The sequence below is a fragment of the Kryptolebias marmoratus genome, linkage group LG14 (assembly GCF_001649575.2).
Source record: "Kryptolebias marmoratus isolate JLee-2015 linkage group LG14, ASM164957v2, whole genome shotgun sequence".
Taxonomy (NCBI): Eukaryota; Metazoa; Chordata; class Actinopteri; order Cyprinodontiformes; family Rivulidae; genus Kryptolebias; species Kryptolebias marmoratus.
The window spans coordinates 12,271,405-12,295,871 of NC_051443.1; the positions used below are offsets into that span (position 1 = coordinate 12,271,405).

At 37.7% G+C, this 24,467-nt stretch overlaps 1 protein-coding gene across 2 annotated transcripts in view; it reads left to right on the forward strand.

The window, feature by feature from the left end:
* kcnt1 (potassium channel, subfamily T, member 1) overlaps window positions 1-24,467 on the forward strand; it is a 33,937-nt gene that overhangs the window by 3,776 nt on the left and 5,694 nt on the right. The window contains exons 3-21 of one of the 2 annotated variants that reach the window (XM_017407521.3): window positions 7,454-7,533; window positions 7,730-7,877; window positions 8,875-8,922; window positions 9,469-9,517; window positions 9,727-9,786; window positions 10,302-10,376; window positions 12,068-12,151; window positions 12,521-12,615; window positions 13,535-13,715; window positions 13,787-13,951; window positions 14,032-14,168; window positions 16,516-16,579; window positions 16,706-16,814; window positions 19,034-19,142; window positions 20,061-20,210; window positions 21,382-21,611; window positions 21,714-21,930; window positions 22,763-22,868; window positions 23,007-23,179. In XM_017407521.3, the coding sequence (XP_017263010.2) occupies window positions 7,454-7,533; window positions 7,730-7,877; window positions 8,875-8,922; window positions 9,469-9,517; window positions 9,727-9,786; window positions 10,302-10,376; window positions 12,068-12,151; window positions 12,521-12,615; window positions 13,535-13,715; window positions 13,787-13,951; window positions 14,032-14,168; window positions 16,516-16,579; window positions 16,706-16,814; window positions 19,034-19,142; window positions 20,061-20,210; window positions 21,382-21,611; window positions 21,714-21,930; window positions 22,763-22,868; window positions 23,007-23,179 (2,280 nt within the window). Of the gene's footprint in view, window positions 1-6,261; window positions 7,534-7,729; window positions 7,878-8,874; window positions 8,923-9,468; window positions 9,518-9,726; window positions 9,787-10,301; window positions 10,377-12,067; window positions 12,152-12,520; window positions 12,616-13,534; window positions 13,716-13,786; window positions 13,952-14,031; window positions 14,169-16,515; window positions 16,580-16,705; window positions 16,815-19,033; window positions 19,143-20,060; window positions 20,211-21,381; window positions 21,612-21,713; window positions 21,931-22,762; window positions 22,869-23,006; window positions 23,180-24,467 lie in introns of those variants that run through there. The other variant, XM_017407522.3, reaches the window with a different exon arrangement.

Consider the following 24,467-nt stretch of genomic DNA (forward strand, 5'->3'; position numbering starts at 1 on the left):
GCTTAATGTATGTGTGTCAAAAACAGAGGGAAACTGTTAGAAGTGAGTGAGTCAGTGAGTTAAAGAAAAGATTGGTTCTCATAAATGTCAAATTTCACATTTCTACAGCGCTTTATGACAGAGAAATGACGAGTTAAAAACGTCCCTCACACCACGATCAGAAAAACAGTGTCAGGCAAAATTATAATGGGAAAAGATATGAAGTCAAGTGGTCGGACTCTGCCTTCCGATGCTACTTGAGAGAAAACCACAAGTCCTACAGCAAAAGTAGAAACACTGTCTGAGAGAAGACAAAGATGCCAAAGTTTTGATGTATAATTTGTGTATGTATCGTAAAAGATGTGGGAGTAGCAAAAGTTTGTTTGCCAACAAAATCTGTTTTGGTCACAGAGCTCCATAGTCTAGGTCATGTGACCTCTCTGTCAGCTGAGCCGACAGAGAGTTCCGCTCATTGGTTTGCATTGGGTTTTAATGGCGAATTACATCACCATGGTAACTCAAAACGCCACTAAAAGTAATAGCACCCATCTTGTAACCGAGCTGGTCATTTTGATATGTAATTTGTGTGGGTACGTTGTTCCGGGCCACATTAAAGTTGACGGGAGATTAAAAACTCTATAAATCTATACACACTTTTGGAGGTGGATAAGTGCCTGCCGTGCACTCCAGTGCTCCTATGCCCTGATCTGATAATTTAAAAAATTATGTAAATTTATGAAACCGAGTTTTTTAGAATCAGGCAAAAAAATTACTGCTGATGTACATGACTAATCCTACTGCTATTACTTCAGCTTTCTGCAGATTATAATTGTTCCGTATGCAAATGAAATCAGCAGCTGTTTCAAGAAACGTCTAATAGAAAAGATTAAACCAAAAAGTCAAAAATGAAGGGATGCCAAACTTTATATGTTCATATTTAAGATTTTTTTTCACTCTTTTTTTCTGAAATTAACTGAACCAAAGTGAATTGAACTGAAGTAAATTACATATTCTTATTCTCAGTCTTGATAAAGCTTTGATATTGGTTAGCGTTTTACTACGGGTTTTTTTTTAGAAATTTTGAGAAACAATTTCCAGAAGTAGCAGTTAAGCAGACCAGCTGGTTCTGACACAGGATTTGAAGCAAATTCAGCTTCAAATTAAAACTAAACTCCTCTTTATAACCACCAAACTCCTCATATCACATCAAAAGTACAGCTGCTGTTGCTCAGGTTTGATCCCATGTGTTTGCACTACAGCTTGGTTGTGTGATTGCTGATTCAGCGTTCACACTACACTGATCCTGTTTCTCTTTGTTGTTTGTCTTTTCTTCTGTGACTTTATTGACATGTAACTACTTCTGCACACTTTGAGCTATTTGAACCATTTAAACGCCAACATGTTCAGTTCATCCAGAACGTTCAAGCTATGACTTTTGGGTTTTGTAACTTTTATGCTTTTCAAAATATTTAACTTTACAAAATTCCCCACCATAGAAATACATTGAGATTTCAAAAATTATTGTTCTCTTTGAATTTTACTTCAGTATATTTGGTCTATTTCGGTCTTCTTATGATACCATTAGCTTTTGCTAGCACTTTGCTGCTTTTACCTTTTAGCCAGTGTTTTGCTACTTTTAGCTGACATTTTGCTTCTTTTATTTGTAGCTACTTGTTAAAACACCCGAACACTAACTGAATGGTGTGAAGGTTGGGAGTGGGAAGAGAAACGTTTTTAACTACAGAATAGAAATCCAGTTGTTTTTTTGATTATTTATGTTTTTTTTTTTTTTTTTGGATTTGTGACATCCTGGATGACTGAGAATCTTCACCAGCACCTTTTAGCTTGCAATTTGCTACTTTTAGCAATGTTTTTATTTCCTTTTAGCTTTTACCTATAATGTTCTGCCTCTTAGCTTGATAACAACTCAGTGTCAGCATCTTCAGCACATTTTTTAAGTCATTTAGCACTCAGCCTTCACACTGCATTTTCACGAAGAATGCAATTTCTCAGTTGCGGCTTTATTTATTTAAACTGTTACCAAGTCTCGTTTTTCTTTCTCAGTACAGTATGCTTTATACGGATTCCTGTACCTATGTTTTAGCAGCCAACAAATCCCCCTAATTAGCATTCTCGCCCACTTGATCTATCCAGGCACCACTGTTTTCAGCCGTCATACAGTAACATGAAAGTGATTGTGTCTGGAGTTTTTACCTTGTATACCCCCTGCGGTTTGAGCAATCACAAGAGAAGTTAGAAGTGCTCTCTGTTCTCAGGGAAAGAGGTGTTTTTGCTCTGAAAGGTAAAGTTAAAAGTTGCACATTGTTTGTGCCGCGTGTGGGGCTGTCCATGGTGCTGAAATTGAGAGCTGCCTTTTTAAAGTTGCATGTTTTAGCAAAATAAAAATTACAAGCATGTTAAGGGATTTTGTTTGATTTATTCTTCATGTATTTGTGTGTAAAACTAGAATGATTCATGTCGTTTCACAACTGGGAGTGAGATCCTTCACTCTTTGTTATCCACCTTTTCTTTTTTCATAAAACTCCTCTTTTGTACTGAGCTTTTTATCTTACTGCAGCATCCTTGCCTTCTGGACTTCACCAGAACCCAGCTACTTTTATTATGTGAATGCTGATTCAACATTTAAACTATTATATTAATGTTATTTTTATTTTCTCGTATGATTTTTATTTTAACAATCGAATTACTTCTGCACACTTTGTTCTATTTTAGTCATTCATACATTGAATCATTTAGCTCACTCAGAAGATGGGTGACATGACTTTTGTTTCTGTATTGTTTTTTAGTTTTCAGTATATTAAGCTTTATTTACAAATGTGTTCTTCATATGGATACATTAGGATCTCTTCAGTTCCTTAAAGAACATTGTTCTGTGCTTTGGCATACTCTCTATGATTTTGTCTTCTATAGGGACTTTTAACTTTTACTCAGCTGTTTGGCATTTTGAGCTAAATTTTTGCTACTTTTAGTCTTTATCTAGCCTTTTGCTCCTTTCCACTTTTAGACAGTGTTCTGTTGTTTTAGTTTCAAGAACTTGGTTCAGCTTCTTCCTCAAATTTATTTTTATTCAGCATTCAGTCTCCATTTTCAGAAAAAATGCAATTTGTCCAATTTTTTTTTTTTCATTTTTGTTGTCTGCTTTAGTAGCTTTTTTTTTAGAGAATCAAAAAGGTCTCAGAGGTGTATTTCAAAGAGCTCTACCAAAAAAGTACCACATTACCTGTCACTGCTTATGTTTGAAGATCATTGTGCTGATCAAATGTAATTACAGCAGAAAGCAGACTACAGTGCTGTTTGAAATAAATCTCACATCTTTTCTATTCAACAAGTACAAACAAGCTTTTAGTCCAACATGACCTTTTGCCCAGCTGTCCTTGCATCAATAACTGTTTTCATCTCGATAAAACAGCCCACATTTCCTGCTCCCATTTACATGGTTATTATTGTTTTTCTGTTCTGCCCCTGACAATGAACTGGCCTCCTGCCCCCAACTGATAGTATTGTCGGTGAGGAAATGATACTTCAGGTTATATTTGACGTGGTCGTCGTCTAAGCCTGTGTTCAGAAGCGATCAGTGAACTCACAAATGTCACTGGTTACATCTTAACAGGGATAATCCATCATTCAGCTGCTACTTTCTCAAGCATGCAGAAAAAACCCAAAAAAAACAAATCTATTTAAACGCGACTGCAACCTCAATTATAGCCTTCCATCTGCAGTTTGAGTTTTCACCTTGTTTTCTTTGTTTTTAAGTGCTTTTATTGTCTGGTTTCCAAGGAGGGTAGCTTTTATGAGCTAAATATAGATATGAATAATGTCATGATTTACAGACACATGTCACAGTATGGTGTAAAGTGCTCTTGTGTATAACTCAAAAAGCCACATTAAGTGGATTCATATGTGTGGGCGGAAAGAAGTTCAAGTAGAGTGTCCTCTTCCGACATTTTTAAAAGCACTGAGTCATGAAATAGGTCACCTATAAATTAGTGTTTCAGACTTTTCCCCGCTCTTCAAATGGGAGAAAAACGATGGGAGATTCAGAGCAAAAAGACAGGAAATCCTTGCTTCTTCTCTGCTTTCGAGCGTCTCTTTCTGGTTATGAGTACCATCACATTAAACCCTCCACTCGTGCGTCTTATTAGAGGAACAAAACAAAAATAAAACATGGCTTTAAGCGACAAGTCGTGCAAAGCTAAGTTTGAATCACTGATGGGATTTGAGTGCCATCAAAAAAAGAGAAATCAGCATATTTTCCCTAATCCTTAATCATGTTACTGTGAATGTTTACAGCTTTGTCAGGTGCTGCAGTGCTGCTAGAGAAGTCCATGTTGCAGCAGCGGCATCAGTTTGGGTTATTCCTATCGTGTTGCTGTGGCAACAGGCCCGCGCATGAGAGAGAAAGAGAGAGAGAGAGAGGGGGGAAAAATTGTATAAAATTCTAAAAATATTCCCATTTCTCACAAGAAATGATCAGTCAAGCCGCTCCATTTCTTGTTTTCTACTTCGGCTGTTTTTCCTCATTAAAATAAAACATATATGTAATCCATTTTCCAAACCACACGCAGAGTGGGCTTTTTATTTTTTTTAGAGCTGCCCTGAGGAGCTTTAGTCAACAAGCTGTAGGAATTAAGACTTGCTGCACTTTGCAGCTAAGTGTCCTGCACGATGGATCCGGAGACCATCATCCACACCTGGGTCAGTCCGTCTGTGGGAGCATGGAGGTCGGACGCTCTTGGTAGTGACTCCGGGCAGAGGTAGGGCCACGCGAAGAAGCTTGCCACATCATGTCAAGATTTTATTAGACATGGACTTCTCTGATTAAACGACAGAGACGTTAATAATGTGTGTATATTGTTTTAAGCATGGACAAATTATGGATTTGGCTGATGAGGGACAAAAAAAGAAGCGGTCCTTCTGTTTGTCCAGTTTAATAAACGCGCTCAAAACCCACAGACATGCAAAAAACAAGAACAGGAGTATGAAGTGTGGAAAGTGCCACAGATTACCAGCTGCCTGTCCAGGTTTATAAAAACAGTTACTTAGCACATGAAAGACGACAAATATGTCTGATAAAAAAGCAACTATTGTATTTAATTGAACTTTAAGACTTCAGGACTGTGTTTTTCTGCTTCTATTTTTCTTGTTCTCCTTGAATTTGATGTACTTCCTGTTTGTTGCTGTCACAATAATTTAATGTTTTGCTATTTACATAAACTCTTCGGATGAATGTTTTTCATCTAAACATACACCAGTGTTGTGCAATGATGTTTATGGATCTGACAGAATTAGATCTAAACATCTTAATAATTAGGATGCATATGTCTAGAATGCTCCATTTGATGCAAATCACATTTTGATTCAAAGTCCAGTTTTGAGAAAAATATGTAAGAAACAGTAAAAAAAAGATCTGTGGATTTTTATGGTACTCCGCTGTCATAGAATGAGTCCTTGGTCACCAGTTCTCCATTCAAAGCTTCACCTTCTCCTTTGCCTTGTTCAGCTTTGAATTGTCCCACTCCACCCTTCATACACGGCTGCTTGTTTATTTTATTAGAGATCAGATTTGCAGTGCTTCCCAAAGTTGTGGTTGGACTTCCACTGTGGGTCATGAAGCAACAAGTGATGGGTCTTAAGACAATCTGCAGAAACCAAATAGATTAAACTTTAAAGATGATTGCTAATTGTACATTTTTGCCGTCATTTAACTAAAAACAGTAGAAATTTTTATTAAATCCTATAAAAGATGCAGAAGCTGTTTGTGCTGTTATTATATCCTTGTTTATTTGAGTTTTTAGCAATGTTTTACACTCCAGAAATAAAAAAGGGTCTCACGTTTCTGCTGTTCTTTTGTGGGTCAGAGGCTGAAATGTCTGGGAACTGTTGCTTTAAATTATTTTATTCATTTCATTAACAAACCTACCTGCTGTGTTTTAGGGAAAGGCTGCAAATCACTGCTAAGAGATCAAACCATATTTATTTTGGTACTTTAAATTATAGATTACATAAAATTAAATTGTTGAAAATGTATTTTTTACATTTTGAGGTTCTTTTGGGTAGTGTGGGTTTAGTTCCACTCGGTTACATTTTACTTGCCAAATTATGTTTTATTCAACTATTATTCAGTTAATTTCTGCTCTTAATGCTTCAACTTTTTATTAAAAACTTCTCAACTGCAATTAATGGTTTAAAAAAAGAGATGTAATTTGCGTCGCTTCTTATTGCCTGAAACTCCAATGTGACACCCCAATATGCCTGATGTCAGACCACTTCAACCTGTAATTGTACAGCAGCTAATTAAGAGTCATTAAATGCACCATTATGTGCATGTGTACATGTGTGGGTAGAGCAGTGAGACAGACAGACAGACAGCCTCTCAGAATGTGACAAGCGGGTCTCTGTTGAAAAGTTTCCTCCTCCAGAACTCGTCTCTGCCCTGCCACAAGACCAGATGTTACAGCTGTTACACAGAGCTCGCAGCAGGGACTTTCTCTGTCGCTCCTCTGTGTTTCATTTCTCTGGATCTGTCGTGGAGTTTCAAAACACAACGGCCCACATTTCTCTCACGTTCTAATGATGAAACTCTTCAAACGGAAGCCAAATTATGGGGTTAATGAAGCAGCAGAAACAGCAGCACATCCTCAGAAGCTTCTTCTAAATCCTCTAAACTCTTAATTTTTCTTCTTTTTTTTAAATTCCTCCTCATCTGGCCTCTCTTCAGTGCTTTGAGGATTAATAGTGTGAAGATTCATCTCTTTCTCTCAGGCTACAAATCAAAGCGCTTTTGATTTAACAACATGACTTTTTTCTTAATTTTTCTTTTTGCATTTGCCATTGTTTGACAGTTTAATCTTGCACAAATAATCTTTTTTTTTCAATTACATGAAGAAATGTTATTCTCGAATGCTCTTACTATGGACTGGTAAAACAATATGTGTGTTGCTGTGTTTTTTAGCAGAAAATCAATGTGTGGAAAAGGTCTAAATGAGAGAGGTATTTTTTCTTTTTGACAAACATGTAACCTGATTTTTTTTTTTCTGAATTGATCTTAATTGGATTATAGCTCCTGACATTAATATAACTAATAAGTTTTATGGTTTATTATGAAGTATTGGCATATCACGAGGCGGTAGTCCTCTAATAAAATAATTTAGTCATTTTCCATCACCTTTTCTGGCAGTGATTTCTCTGTTATATAGTAAAAAACTGATCTCTGATGATTTTAGTTCAAGCTGTGCAGCATGCAGCTCTTTTCTTAATAGCAGCCTTGTAATTGGGAAGAAAATAAGAGAGGGATAATTGCCTATAACTCTCCTCAGGCAGATGATTAGATAAAAAGCTAATGAATATTCATGCTGTATTACTAATCCAGTTTTAAAAACATCTGTGTGGATTGGATCTGCAGGTTTTACTGAGTCCTGTGTGACAGCTGCTCTCCTTCTTCTTCCCCTGTCAGGGTGCAGGTTGAGTTTTACGTGAATGAAAACACCTTCAAGGAGCGTCTGAAGCTTTTCTTCATCAAAAACCAAAGATCGAGTAAGTGGACGGTGCAGCAGGTTGTCTTCTTGAAGAATGACAAAAAAAGAAAGAAAACGCCATAAAGTTGCTTCGAATGAACTGTATCAAAACCATGGACACATCTATACACACACACACACAAATACAGTAATGTTTATTTGTTTCTGCATTGCTGTAAAATGACTCACATCCCTCCTCTCTTTTTTTTCTCCAGGCCTACGAATTCGTGTGTTTAACTTCTGCCTGAAGCTGCTCACCTGCCTGCTGTACATAATCAGAGTGATGACAGACAGACCGGGGCAGAGCGCCGGCGGCAGCCACAGCGCTGCGCAACAAAACACTCCAAACGGCAACAACAAATGGTTTGTTGACACACACACACACACACAAAATGTTAAGTTGAGTGCATTATCACACAGACATCTGTATGACAAACATAAAACAAAGACGATGGAAAGCTAACGAACTGCGAAGAGACGATTGAACCAACTGGTTAAAGTTTCATATAACAAGGAACAGGTTTTAAGGCAGATTATTTATAGATAAAAAGGACATTTAACATCTGTTAACAAATATGTTTGTTGAATTAAAATAATCTTACAGTATGTAGGAGGTACTATGTGTGAATTAGTATGAGTATGTAGCAAAAATGAAACCTTGTTTCTAACAAGAAATTTGTGAAACTGCAGAAAAATACAAACTGAAAGCACAATTTCATTCTCTAAATCATGATCACCCACCACCTAAAGGCGAAGGAAGGATAATAATGATTTTGGATGTGAAGCACTGGACAAATTTGAATGAAACTTGCAGAAACTATTTGCTGAATGTACATCCACAACTGATTAGCTTGTGGAGTCAACTCCATTCAAGGTGATCGCAAAAGCCAACTGGCCTTTAAACACACAGGAATGGTTATAAGTCAGTGAGTTCTACCCATACTAACCTAAAATTTGATGTGGTTGTAGCTGAGAGTCATTCACAACACATACTCTGTGTCTGACATTGAAGAATGTTGCATGAGATTGTGCACATTATCTTCACAGTTTGATCAATCTCTGTCATTTTTCCTCATAAAATGATGTTAGTCAAATACTCTGGCATTAAGGGTGGCGGGTGATATGCATTCCTTCACAGAATGCTGGGGCTTTAGGTTAGATTCGGTGTGTAACAAAGATCTGCACAAAGTTAACATCTTAGGAGTTAAAGTTGAGAAACTGTAATATGAATGTGCATGAATATTAAAGAGACTAATAGATTAACCTTTCTGACCTGCCAAACTGCAGATCTTTACATATATTCATGAACGTTCTTTTCTCCTTTTGATTTCTTTTCTTCCCCTTGATTGCTGCTTTTCAGCGTCGACTGTTTGTGGAATGGATCGGTGCAGGACAGAGAAATTAACTGGTAGGCAGCGGAAGATGTGATTACTGTGAACAGATTTAATTTGTTGCCTCATTTCTGCCACTTTATTTTTTTTAAGTCAGATGCTTCTTGTTGTTAAGACCTGTGTAAGGCACATGCTCAGCAAGTTTGATTGTGTTTGATTCTCTATTCATATTTGTATGTACTTCTGCTATGATCTGTGAAGGTATTAAATATTGCCCACCACCATGAAAGGTGGACAGTCATGTAACTGCCTTTGCATGTGTTTGTTTGTCTGTCTGTTAGCAAGATATCTCGTGAACCACCAGACATATTTTAATGAAACTCAAAAAGTTTACATTGCATGTACATCTATAGCTGATTAACCTTTGGAGTTATTGAGGTAAGATTTGGTGTGGTAGTAGCTGAGATTCATCCCCATCATATAATCAAAGCACTAACAGATCACATATGATCTTTTTTTAAAACTTGGCATGTAAAGCAGAGGGTGACATGCATTCCTTCAAGGAATGCTCGTTTTATTCTTAAATGTGAACACAGATGTTTTGTGTGTGCTCTCTCTGCTAGGGAGTTGATCTTCTGGGTGGACAGGAAGGCTCCAGTCTGGGCTATTCAAGTGAGTCAAAACAAAATAAAAATGCAAACCTAAATCTGTGTTTTGACTAAATATTTAATTACCTTAAGCCAAAGCAGAAATGTTTAGACCATTAACTTATATGAAAACGCTTAACCCTTTTCCCAGAAAAAAATCCCAAAATTTCTGATATACTGTAGCTGTTGTAAGCAATTTGCAGGTTTTGTTTATTGTTTTTCCTGTTTGTACAGGTGATTGTGGCCATCATTAGTTTCCTGGAGACGATGTTACTAATGTATCTGAGCTACAAGGTAAGACGAAGTTACAAAAAAGCCCAAACAACAACATATCACCTTCCAACATGATTAATGCATTCTGTACAACTCATAGCTTGTTCAGTGTGAGACCGATTATCCATAAGTGGTGTAATTAGCCCAAGTCATTTGTCACGGCAGCAGTAAGGATCGAAGGTAATTACAGGATAGGAGGTGAGGAAGTAAGTGGTTGGTGAAGATGACCAGTAATAAAATAAACTGGTTCAGCTCAGCCTCATGGGTGATCCCCTTCACCTCAAGCTTGGGTCCTCCACCACAAGCCTGGGAGCTTGAGGGTTCTGCGCAGTATCTTAGCTATTCCTAGGACTGTGCTCTGCTGGCTAATAAATGTTTTGTTCCAGTAGCCCATTACTTATCAGAATCTCCTGGTTCCCCAACATCTGTTTCAGATCTTGTTAATACGGGCAACATCTGAGCTCCTGTTCTTCCTGCATCAAAGTCATGTGAGAATCTGTGCTGCGACTCAACATCTATTGTGTTTTCGCTTTCAGGGGAACATTTGGGAGCAGATATTTCAGGTGTCGTTTCTGCTGGAGATGATCAACACAGTTCCCTTCATTATAACAGTAAGTTCCAGATTGTTGGTTTGTTACTGTGTTATTGCTCTTAATGTATTTCTAATGTGTTGCCAACTTTGATATGAATTATTCTAATTGCCAGTACATTTATTCATCACTGCACATGAACATGGAAAACTGTCCCTCTCTGGGGGGATGTTCATAATCCCAGGCACATATTTATTGTTTATGAATTTATACCTTTCAAAGGATAAACTGTGCATGTTTAACTATACAAATACAACAGCACTATCAGCTTAAAATATGTACATGTTTCACATTTTTGAACATGTTAACAACACTCTGAACTGTCATGGTGAACACAGAAAATTTGTTACTTGCAACAAATTTATGATGGTCTTTGTGGTTCAGAGACATTTCAGCTTGTTAGAAATGCGAATGGAACATAAATAATGCTTTACAACTGATGGGAAATAAGAAAAAACAATGTTTTAAATAGGAAATTGAAAATAAAAAATTAAAGACATAAAAACATGAATTCTACATTGAAGAATACTGAAATCAAAACACAAATAAAACCTCCAGAAAAAATACAAAAATATCAAAAAAGTACTGAACTCTAACTAAAAATTAAATAAATAACTATAGTAAATAAAATCTGAAAACTAGAAGTAAAATACAATTAAACAGATCAAATTGTAACAAAACTTACTACATTTCATAAACAAATAATCTAACCAACCAACTTCAGTTTTTATCATTTTAGTTTTAACTTTGGATGGTATCATAAGACCCATTCCAGATGCCCTGAGCAATCTGCAGGGCTTTAAGGAAAAAGTATAACAGAGAAAAAAGGTAAGACCATAAATAATTTTAAAAACCTTCAAATTAATCTTAAAATGCCCATGGAGCCAGAGCAGATACTATAGAGAAATTGAAACACTTAAATCAAATTAGTCACAACATTAAAAATACTTATAGAGACAAGTAATAAATCTGATTATCCCAATCTTATAAGGAACTTATGGTGTAGTTAAAGAACATGAATATGTGTCACATCTCTAAAGCTGACTGAAACACTTGAGGACTCAGGGTTAAAACTTGTGATTTGATCCCACTGAAGTGCTCCTGCAGCGTAAAGTGACCACAGTCCATTACCATGGAGCAACAGAGGCTCGATCTGTTATGTGGCCAGTATTTGTGCATCCTTTATTGGGTGGGGGATCGCAGGATTCGATAAGAGAAGAGGGGAAAGCACCATGGCAACAGTTTTTTTATGATACTGGCCTTCTATAAAAGACTTATGCACATTGCCGAAGAACAGAAACTACTGAAAATTGGTTTTAAGGAATGTCCTGAACTGTTCACTTCAGCTTCAAATTCTCCAAATCACAATCCAATTATGCAGCTGTTGCATAATGGATCTAATAATGCTGTTTAATGGAGGAGACTTTCAGAGGTCTTGAGGAGTCCATACTTTCTTTTGCTTCTCCTAAGCATAATAACTGATGTATTTTCTCTATAATTGCAGTAGTTTTCATATCTGTACAGTACTACCATATGTGAACTGCAGCCATTAAAATTATTTAAAAGCTCTACTACATTATATAAGCAAATAAATGTGCATTTAGCACACAAGAAACCTTTACACAAGCATTCATATTGTTGTTTTTCTCTTGTGTGCAGTTTCTTTTTTAAAATTATGAAATATTAAAAAAAATGTTTCTCTTTATTTTCAGATCTTCTGGCCCTCGATAAGAAACATCTTCATTCCTGTGTTTCTCAACTGCTGGCTGGCTAAATGTGCTTTGGAAAACATGATTGTGAGTGGAAGCCATAAACTTAATTGTGTCTGTTAATGGCCTGTTTTTAACCATCATTTTAATGGCTCTGTTTGTGTAGGGTAATCAGAATCCCCCCTTTTTCCCCCCTAATATAAATTAACAGCACAAACAGCAGCGTCTTCTCTTCATCTGGTTCTGCTTGTTTGTGTGCATGCAGAAAGGTGTGCACTAAGAAATGATTTGCTCTTTTGTTCACTATTTGCTGCTGAAATGCTGCAGAATGGATTTTTCTTTTTCAGAGCAAAGTTGTTTGCAAAAACTGTATCGGGCGAGTTTAACGTGCTTGAGTATGCCTGTCATTGAGTTTTCACCTTCAGAACGTAATCTCTGTTGTTCATTCCGGTGCAGAACGACGTCCACAGAGCAATCCAGAGGACAAACTCGGCCATGTTCAACCAGGTCCTTATTCTCATCTGCACCCTGCTCTGCCTCGTCTTCACCGGGTGAGGCTGACTTTTCGAGCTTCTTTAGAGATTTTTGTTTTCGGCGATATTTAATCTATCTGTGTGCGTCTGTGGCACAGACACAGAAAATGTGCATCAAGTACTAAAAACAACAGTGTGATTTGATCATAATGAGAGTGATGAGCTTGTTCACCCACATGTGAATCCAGCATGTGTAAAGATCTGGCATTTCTCAGCTGACAAGTTTCTAATATCACAAAACTAAGGAGCAAATGTTCTGGGTCTAAGTGGTGCAGCTTTTTCCTATTTTCTCAGGAAATCAAGAACAAACTTGTGACTAATTACAAAAGATCTATTTCCATATTTCCTGCACCCTTTTTACGTGATTATTTCTTGGAACTTTCAAGCAATACGCAGCTGTTAGTACTTCTATAAACTTAACATCTTGTGACAAAATGTCAGTGTTTAGGGGGACAAAATCTCCTAAAAATGGTAATAAATTATATAAAATTGTCTTGGATTCAAATATATTGTCTGTGTCTGTAACAAAAAGTGATTATAATACAGAGTTTGTGTTATTTATTATTTCTCAACATTAACTGATAGAGTCAAATCTGTCTGTTAGCAAAATATCTCATGAACCAATGGATGGATTTTAATGAAAGAAAGTAATCATTGGCTGCATGACTTATACTTAATAACACAGTTAATTATTCTTAGTAATCTAGAATGTAGCTATAAGAGTCATTTACCACACATTCTCTGATGAAGAAGAAGAAGATCTCACAGTATCACATTGGTTCATATAAAATTCTATCCCTTTCCAGCATGAGATCATCTGAGTTTAAGACACTGACAAGAAAGGCAGAGGGTGATAAGTATTTCTTTGAGAAATGCTAGGACTTTAATTTGATTTTGTTTACATTTACATTACATTACATTATTTTGTTTGAAACAGCACATGTGGAATTCAGCATCTAGAGCGAGCAGGTAAGCACCTCTCCCTCTTCAACTCCTTCTACTTCTGCATCGTCACCTTCTCCACCGTGGGCTTCGGAGACGTGACTCCCCGCATATGGCCCTCCCAGCTGCTGGTGGTCATCATGATCTGTGTGGCTCTGGTTGTGCTTCCTCTGCAGGTAGTATGATGTTCAGATCATGCTTGCCAACTTTCACACTTGCCTTTGTGACACAGTCTGTTGTGCGTCAGTTTGAGGAGCTGATCTACTTGTGGATGGAGAGACAGAAGTCTGGAGGAAACTACAGCCGCCACAGAGCTCAGACAGAAAAGCACGTAGTTCTGTGTGTCAGCGCACTCAAAATAGACCTGCTCATGGATTTTCTCAATGAGTTTTACGCACATCCCAGACTGCAGGTACCAAACAACGCCCATGTATGTTTTTATTTCACGCGTTTCGCTGCGGATTTTCACTCCAGCCTTGTTTCATTTTCAAGGATTACTACGTGGTGATCCTGTGCCCAACTGAGATGGACCTGCAGGTGCGAAGGGTGCTGCAGATTCCTCTGTGGTCTCAAAGAGTCATCTACCTGCAGGGGTCTGTCCTCAAGGATCAGGATCTTCTGAGAGCTAAGTAAGTGAGAGCTAAAAACGTTTATGAATTACCATAGAGGAACAGCAGGATGTCTTTTTTTCACTACTCCAATTCTGATAAAGTTGGGACATTGGGTAAAATGTGAATAAAAACTGAATGCAGATTTGCAAATCTCATAAACCAATATTTAAGTCACAATGGAAGCATTATTTTAAAATTGTTCCACACTTTTTGGTGCAGTTTTGTAAAGACTGGCAAACCCCTGCCCATCTTTACTTCTGAACAATTCAGCCTTTTTAAAAATGCTCTTTTTAAACCAAGCCCTCCTACTGACCGGTTGGCAATTAACCTAAATAGCTGCAAATTGCTCCTCCAGCTGACCTAAAATAGTTGACTGAGAGACAGATGTTCCTACTTTCTTAAAGTGCAAATTAGGCTCAGGATAGGTATTATTTATAAGTGTTACACAGTGATGTCATTCAGGAAACGGGGAGGCAAAAGACAGGAGACTACAAACAATGTATTTCAGTCCTTTCAGCCACAGTTTGATGTTTTTGTTGTTGTTTTTACTCAGTAGCTGGGCTTTATTTGCACAAAAGCCACTGGTAGTGCCTTAACAGTAAGCCAGCATCACAAAATATGTAGGGCTAATACCTCTCTATGCTGTTGACTTTGACCTTTTTAGTTTTTCAGTTATATGTGCAAATTGAAAACACTGTTGTTTTTAAAAATGCTGGATTTTTATTTTTTAATGTCTAAAAATTTGTTTTAAAATCAGTTTGACTTTGGTTTCAGACATAAAGCTATCTTTGTAGATACTAAAAAATAAAAAAAATTAAATTTTTAAATATGCATCAATAATAAGTTTGTGTTGTCTTGTTTATTTAATTAGACATGATATGAGATTTTAAATGAGAAAAAGTAACTCACGGAGGTCTTCATGAAAATGGTTTCCATATGCTTCGGTCAAAATACTAAATAAATAAATTACCATGGAAATGTGCAAATTTTGTCTTAGCAGCCCTTTTAAGATTGTGGGATGGCTTTGTGCTATGTAAGAAAATAAATGAGAAAATTTTAATTTTGTAATGAATAAAAAATTAGGATATTTTTCATTTGCATTTCATCTAGGGGACAATTGTTTGATCCCTCTTTGACACATTTTTTTAAAGTGATGTGTTAAACAGGTCCAGAATCAGATAGCACTTTTGGTTGGATATTTTGCTAATGCTTGTTTTAATGTTGTCCTTAAACAAAAGCATTGTATTTAATGGGCTTATCCTCGAGTGTTGGTAATTGCTGTAATGATTGAGGCTGCTCTGTGCAGCTGGCAACAGATCAGTTTGTGTGCAAAGCTCTCTTCAGTCTGGCCAGCTCATTAAAGTGCACAGTGTCTATGGAAAAGTTTTTAAACAAAATCACTCAGTTTAGTTTTGTCAATGGCTTTGAGCTAATATATGCTGAAGCAAAGGAAATGCAATATATATATTTTTTAATCCTTCTTAATATCACCCAGATATTCTGTCATTCCTTTTTCAACAAAATAGCTTGTAAAACTTGTGTTTTACTTTATATAATGACACAATTTTACCTACTCATTCGACCTATACTGGTTCTTTTTTGACCTAACTGGTAAATGTCTGCTCCGCTGAAAATGGTCAACATAATTTAATCCTAAAGAAATACAAACCTGCTTTCATTTGCAGAGACAAGTTTATTTCTGTTGCTTTGACATGAGTGAACCCATCTATTCATTAATCCTCCTTTAAGTTGAATGCAGTTCAACAAGCACACAGTACCAAAAATATCCTTTTGGAAGACTCAAAATTAGCTCAAGCAATAAATCTGGTGCTTCTACAGATCATTACACTCAGTTTAGCTATTTTTGGAGGTACTGTAGGAGTTCACGAGTTAAATTATTTTTTGGATATTACAGATTTATGCCAGTTGTTTGAAAGAGTTGTACTGGGAATTATTGTTTCAAAATAAGTGCTTTGATGAGAATAGGTTATGTAACTACACTGTATACGTTCATCAGGGTTTTAATAGAGCAATTAAAAAGAAAGGACTGGGTGTGTGGCGCGCTTGCATCCCTCATCTGGCACCATTTCAAATCCTCCCACACATGTTTTGCATTCTACACTCCTCTTGCTGTGTTAATCGTATGCAAAAACACGTCCATATTCACATAACATTCAACATTTCGGGTTGTTTGTATGTCTGATGATGATGGAGGCAACGCTTAACAGAATAATGGATCAAATTACATTATATTCTTAGAGTTCAGATGCCTTTCTTCAGTGTCAAGATGTGATTTGCTTTTATTATGATTTGTATCTGAAATGACTGGTTCAACTTTGTTCTCATTGTTGTCACACTGCTGCAGAATGGATGACGCAGAGGCTTGTTTCATCCTGAGCAGTCGTAACGAGGTGGATCGGATGGCTGCGGTAAGATGAGCAATTAATGCACTCTGCTGTATTTTTTTCCCCCAATTATAATCTTTCTTTTACTGCCGTCTAAAAAAAATACAGTCATTAAGATGAAAATGTTCAATGGTTTATTGTTATTTCCAGGACCATCAGACTATCCTGAGAGCTTGGGCGGTGAAAGACTTTGCTCCAAACTGTCCTCTTTATGTCCAGATCCTCAAACCTGAAAACAAGTTTCATGTGAAATTTGCAGGTGAGACTTTTGAAACAGTCAGGATTATGCTTGTCAGCATCCTGACAATAATAACCCAACTATTTTACTCTTACATATTTAAATATATAAATAGAAGGTCATGTTGTCATCAGGGATCTGCTCTGAGTTCCTACTCAATTGCTGTAGTGATAGACAGGCTGGCAGATGAGATTGTGTTTTGGAGTGAGAGTAGAGAGGAGGGGAAGAGAGCCTGGAGAGGTGGAGGTACTGTATGCTCTGGAGAGAAGAGGAATGAAAGTCAGCCGAAGCAAGATAGAATCTGTGCGTGAATGAGATGGAGACAAGTGTAACAGTGAACCTTTGAGGAGTATTGAAGGTGGCTGAGGTTACAGCCATCCAAAGCAACAGGCAGTGCATTATGAAGTGAAGAAGAGAGTGCAAACCATAGTCTGTATATTGATAGACATCTTGGTCGAACCCAGAAGTTGAAAGGCAAACCTTCCCTGTCGACTGGATCCAGAACAAGTTTTGTCCTAACCCCTCCATGTAAACAAACAGGACATTGCTGTTAAGAAAAAACACCTTGGATCATTTTTGTTGATTCTTCTTGGTTCACAACGTTCCTTTTGCTGCTGTATGTTCAAATTAGGCATGAGTCTAAGAGATGCTGAGGGAATGACAAACCTGTGCACAAATACCATGGTATCAAGATATTAAAGCAAAAAAATAATAATGCATCACATATATAATAACATAAAATAAAATATTTATTTATAGTTATTTAGTTTTCAATGCACAAATATAAATAAGTAGTCTGACAGAACACAAGTGAACATGATGACAGTAAATTATACTTTTTTACTGAGAATGATATTTAAGATCAAGATTGAAATGTTATTTCAAACACAAGTACTGACAGCAAATTTCAAATTTAAACTTCATTTTAATCTAGTGTCAACTAACACCATAGTCAACATGTGACTCGCTAATAACCTAACTCTTGTAGCTTGTTGCAAATGTTTGTTTCAAAATTGCATTGCCTTGAAAAGAGAAACAGGTTTTGCTTCTCTGGTAGACAAGCCATTATTGACTGTATTATTTATTACTGTAGAAAATGTACAACGAACCTACTGCTTTTTTTAAAAAAAATAAGCATAAAGGTTTATGTGAATCCTCCCCCTCAGTTTCGATAAATAAATGGCTTGGAGCGACAGATAGGAGAGAGGTAGTGTAGGTCGGTGCTCCATGTGACTGGAGGGGAAAAAACCCACTGTTTTTGGTATCTTTAATAAAAGGCTTTTAAATGGTATGAAGGAAAAATTTTGTAGTTGCAAAACTGACTTTTTAACACCATGGCATACCTTGAAACCAGCAATCAGCCCATGCTGAAATGAAATATTTTTTATTTATACATTTTGCTGTAACTAGTTATTTCATGTTTAAAAGAAAGGCCATGTGACACCATGTGACACCATGACTCTATGCAGGGGAGTTGAAAGAGTTGCTAGGGTAAGTGCCCAAACTCTGGTTCCAAAAAATACAACATGGCTTCCATAAAACGAGTCCTGCTGGCTTCAAATCCTGACAGTGAGAGAAGGCTGGGTCACTTAAAAATATTCTGTAGGGATGATTTGAGACAAGATGGTATTGTGGCACTCGTAAAAAGACAGGAGGTGGAGCTGGAGGGGGCAGAGATGAAAATTAAGATTGCGAATGACCAAAAAAGGACAGGATTAGGAATGGGCTCATCATGGGGGTAGCTCAGACTGAGTGGTTTGGAGTCAATGTTAGAAACGTGTAGAGGAGGGATATTGGGTAGAGGACATTGAACATGGAGCTGTCAGGGAGGAAGAAAAGAGGAAGACCACAGATAAGTTTCATGAATGTAGTGAAGGAGGACATGTAGAGGGTTGGAGTGACAGAGGAGGGTTCTGATAGGGTGAGATGGAGGCAAATGATGTGCTGTGATGACCCCTACAAAGAGCAATCAAAAGGTGATGGTTTTTTAAAAGTAATAAAGTTTTTGCTGTTCTTAAAGTCACATTTATGCCTTTAGGCTAACAAAAAATACAAATTTACCATTTTTTTAATGCAATCTAGTTGTTTTCTTTTGTTTAAAGGTAATCAAAAGTGTATGTTTTGTTTCAGATTTTTGTACTACCTGTAGCTTTTACATATTTTCCCCAAAATTATAATAAAAGGAATTTGCCCACAACTCCTGTTATGAGCTGTGACTTTATTTTCTTGTTTGTTTTCAGATCAGGTTGTGTGTGAGGAGGAGTTCAAGTACGCCATGTTGGCTCTCAACTGTGTGTGCCCCGCCACTTCCACGTTGGTTACCCTCCTTGTGCACACCTCCCGTGGACGGTCAGTCGCCTCAGATAACCTCCTAAAGCTTTTTGATTTCCTCTCCTCCCCCAGTGTGACTGCAAAGTTCAGATACCTTTCACGTGGCCATGCCAGCTGATGTACAAAAAGGATCCGAGGAACCAGCAAAGAAAGCTGCGAAGAAAGCCGGAGCGCAGACGAAAGTCTAAGTTTATTGTGGAACACTACGGGAAGTGAAGAGAGTGCAGCAAAAATGGAGAACATGTGGCACGCAAAATTGATTTTTTTTTTCCTTTTCTTTTTTTTTAAGCATGCGTTCTCTATAAAACAGTTTGAATAGCTCTGTGGTGGCAAATGATTTTTCACAGCTTGCAAACAGACAACTCATGTCAGTGGTTGAGGCAATCAACCACCCACATATGGGGGTGGGGAGGGGGCTTATATGTACAGTATATACTGTATATCTTCACATCTATATCTGTATATATCCCAATAAGTTTGTCAGAAAAGTCAAAAAGGGACATCCAAGTCATTAACCACAAGTATCGATAACTGCTAAAAGACAAGTATGCAAACCCATTCCTCTGTATTATTCTGGGTATCTCTAGTAGCTCATTCAACTCCATTAAAGTGCTTGAACAATTATTGTTATTACCGGAATTCATTGCAAAGACTATAATAAAGCCAAGAAGACTGACTGAGAAAAACAGAACAATCTGTCTGCTTTCATTGAAGGACCCAGTGTGACCCTGAAAGACTAAAAAGATGTTTTTGTAAAGGTTTTTTTTTTTCTTCAAACATTGATTCTCTTTTCTCACTAATAAATGTTACTGGTGTTAAAAGCAGGGTTTCATTGTTCAGTGCTTGCCAAGACTGCATGAATTAATCGAGCTAAATGTTTTCATTTTTAAAGAAATTTGGTTTTAGTGTACCTGTGTTTGTATTTTCTTACTGCAGAGAAGGACAGCAGTCACCGGAGCAGTGGCAGAGGATGTATGGATGTTGCTCCGGCAATGAGGTCTACCACATTCGGCTGTGTGACAGCAAGTTTTTCGGAGAGTATAATGGCAAAAGCTTCACGTACGCCTCTTTTCATGCTCACAAGAAGTGAGTTGACAGGAACGTTAATAATGCTATTGCCCATGTTGTGTGTGTGTGAAGGATGGGTATTGTTTTATTAGCAAAACATCTCCTGGTCCACTGGACAGATTTTAATACAAATTTTAGAAAGATATTTTTAGATGTAAATGTAAATTCAAGATGGCCACCATGACTTATCAACTTCAGTCAACATAAAAATTGCTATAACAGTTTTACAGATATTGAGCTAAAATTTGGTGTGACAGTAGCTGAGAATCATCCCCATCTCATACTGAGAGTGCCACACATTGTTTGAGGCCTTTGCTGGAAACAGTGGCAATAACTATTGGAGTCAATCCTATTTGTCTGTTAGCAAAATATTTCATGCACCACTGGTCTTGTTTTAATGAAATTTTCAGAAATTCAGTCTATTTCAAAATGGCCATCAAAGCCAATCAACATTAGCAAACACAGAAAGGCCTCTAACTTCAGACGGTTTACAGATTTTGAGCTAAAATTTGATGTAGTAGTAGCTGAGAATCAGTCACAACACATACTCTGAGTGCTAACACATCATGCGAGACCTTGCAATATTGTGTGAGAAAGTGCAGGATGTTATTTTTAAGCTTTAACCAAAACAGCTACCACTCTGTAAGTCACTTCTCAACATAAGATGATCTTAGCTCTAAACTCTGGCATGAAAGACAAAAGGCGATATGCATACGTTTAAGAACATCAAGTTTTTTAATTTTTTACTTCATTTCAGAACATCCTTGAGATACTTCATCAGATTGAAATCCTGGAACATGCAACTTTTTGCCATTTACATAAGAATAAATAAATCAACAGTTTTGGCTGAGGGACAGAATATATTGTTCTGCTGACGTGAATATAAGGGAATATTGTTTTCATGACAGCTTCTATGACTTCTGCAACAATGTTTCTGTAGGTGGCACATGTCAAACCTTGGATGCTATGAACTAAGGTTTCCAAGCAGAATGTTGCCTTCAGCATCACATTGCCTCAGGCTGATTTTTTTATCCTTTTAGATGCTTGTACTTTCCCATTTTTCTGTTTTTGACACATCAGCTTCAGCAACACTGCCCACACTATTGCAAAGTGAAAAAAAAAAAAAAGAGTTACTCACTTTACTTGTAAGTGGCTGTCTCAGACTAACAGCAGCTTTGTGGGTCTCCAGATATGGCGTATGTCTTATTGGTATCAAAAGGGAAGACAACAAGAGCATCCTGCTGAATCCTGGTCCGCACCACATAATGGCTGCCACAGACACCTGCTACTACATCAACATCACCAAAGAGGAGAACTCAGCCTTCATCTTCAACCAGGAGGAGAGAAAAGGCCGTCCTCCTGGGGGAATCTATGATGGGCCTTCGCAGCTCCCTGTTCACAGCATCATTGCCAGCATGGGTGAGAGAAACTAAACTAATCTAAAAGCTCAAGCATGTTTAAACACACTGAGATTTAGAAGTTCTGTATCTGGTTTTTAAGGCAAAATGAATATGTTCACAGGTACTGTTGCCATAGACCTTCAGAACACAAGTCCCCCCAACATTTCAGGAGGCAAGCTGGTCCCACCTACAGTAAACGGAACAGCAGGTCGACGGCTGAGCATCGCTCCAGTTCAGGAAATCGCTGACTCTGCCTCCATCCTGCCTTGTGACCTCCTAAGTGACCAATCAGAAGACGACACTGTCTTTACAGACGAAAAGGGATGCTCATCAACTGAGTAAGAACTTATTTTCGCGTTATACCCCAAACCTTTAGATCATGACAAGAAACAGCATCAGAATACCAGCCTTAAGCACAAGATATATTTCAAGATTCTCTCAAACGGAGAAAGTTTATGACAAAAGGGCTTTTGACAACGTTGAGATTTTGTATTACATCTTTGGCCTCTGAAATGAATTTTCCGTAGCACACTGTGCATTAACAAGAAGTGAAGGGAGTCTAAATGGTGACTCAGCTGCTGAGGGCACTTCAGCCCATGTGTTGTGCTCCTGCAGTGCACAGGTATTTGGTTGTCAGTTTTGGCAGTTCTGTGACAATGCAGATAAGCATGTAATGTATTAATATGAAGATGAATATTTTTTTTGCAATTACCTTTTTGCATTTGAAGTTTATGAAAAGGTCTTGACGGAATCCGATTTCTGTCACTCTGAAAAGTCATAATGAGATTCTATTTGAAAACTATGAGACGCTATCTCAAAAGGATGATTTATGCAATCTCATAATTATAACTTAACATCCTTGTAATTATGACTTAGCATCTCATAATTATGAGATATGATCTCATAAATATGAGAGGCTAAGTCATAATTTTGAGCCAGTATCTTTTCAATAGAGTGGCAAAATTGGGCTTCTATGCATAGTGGAATATATCTGTAGCAATGTATATTTTTGTCATTTGATTTGTCCAATCTTTAGAAAGTAGTATCTCAAACTCTTTCTCTTATCTTCAAACAGGAAAAACCAGCTGTAGTTTTAATTTTAGAACCACAAATGACAACAAATAACTCTCGGTATGATTTAGCATTCATTCATCCTGGCTTTGTTTGCAGGTATGTGAAAGGTTATCCTCCCAACTCCCCGTACATTGGGAGCTCACCCACCTTGTGCCATCTGTTGGCTGAGAAAGCTCCGTTTTGCTGCCTACGACTGGACCAGGTGGGCAGTCGCTTTCCCTTCAACTTAGTCACTCAATTACATGCTGCCTCAATCATTCCCCTTTCTCTCCTCTTTCTGTCCTTCACTTCATAAAAAGCACACCTAAAAAGCCTCTCTGTTTTTCCGCTCCTTGCGCAGGGCTGCATGCACAACAGCTTCGAGGACGCCAAGGCTTATGGCTTTAAAAACAAGCTCATCATCGTGTCGGCTGAGACGGCGGGGAACGGTCTCTATAACTTCATCGTGCCTCTCAGAGCTTATTACAGACCCAGAAAAGAGCTCAACCCTATTGTCTTGCTGCTGGATAACCCGTGAGTTCTTAACGCATAACAGTAATACATTGTTCCTCTCTTTTCTCCTCACTCCGTCTTCCTCCGTGTCATGCTGGGAAACATTATGAGCGCTGAAAAGCTCACGTCAGCAAGCACTTAGGACAAGGCTGTGGAGGTGGGACTCCATTGTTTATCCTGATGTTAGATTACCACTATTGCTCCCATTTACTGGGTGTTTTAGTGACAAAGAAAATTTTTTTTTTTTTTTTTTTAAAAACCTCTCCGTACCTCCAGACGGTTACCATGGAAACTTGCTTTCCCTTGAACCTGGTTGATATACATTTGTTACAAGGGGAGAAAAATGATTTCTTTTGACATTGCGACGCAAACTTTCATCAACAGCCCTGATGTGTCCCTTTTCAGCCCCCACACGCTCTAAGGACTCTCATAGAAACACACAGGTAGGAAAGAAATCTCCCTCCAATGTCGCTCTCGGTCTCTCCCTTCCTGTCGCTGTCGCAAACACAAATGCAAAACACCCACGCACTTGGCTACACAGTTTGAGTACAGCCTTGGGTCTCGAGTCAGCAGGACTGGGCAGATGCATAAAGTAACGCTCTGTCAAGGCAAAAGTGGCGAAGGACAGAAATGTGAGTGATGGAGCGACTAAATCTCTCTTCAGCATCAGGTGGACTCATCCCTCAGGCTAAAGACATTCTAGTCAGTCAGATTATAAACTACTATAAAGGCTCCTGGACGTCTGGTGCTTATTATCACATCAGAAATGGACTCTTTCCTGAAGGAGTAATAAAATATTAAGTGTGTTTCATAAATTTTAAGTCAGAAATCTTTGTGGATTTGATATATATATTTTTAATTTGTAATTAGTTGCATGCAGATGAAAAGTTTATAAGCAACAAGCCATTTTTAAGTTACAGTTATCACCCGCTGCTGAAAGGCTTGGATGGATGATAATGTTTTGGCCGTGTCTGTGTATCTGTGTCTGTCTGTTATCATAAACCTAAACCACTAGGCTTATCTTATCGAAACTTATAGGAAGTAATCATTGCACGTACATATTCGACCGATTAACAGTTGGAGCCAACTTAATTCAAGATGGGCACCACAGCCAGCTGACATTAGGAAACACAAAGATGGCTGTAACTCAGTCAATTTTACAGATACTGTGCCAAAATTAGATATGGTCATAGCTGAGAGTTCCTCACAAGAAATACTCCAAGTGCAACCCCTTCGGCAAGATCTTAGCTTAAAGCTTTGGCATTAACTGTTAAACTCAAAATATTTAATAACCACTCTATGGGTTTTA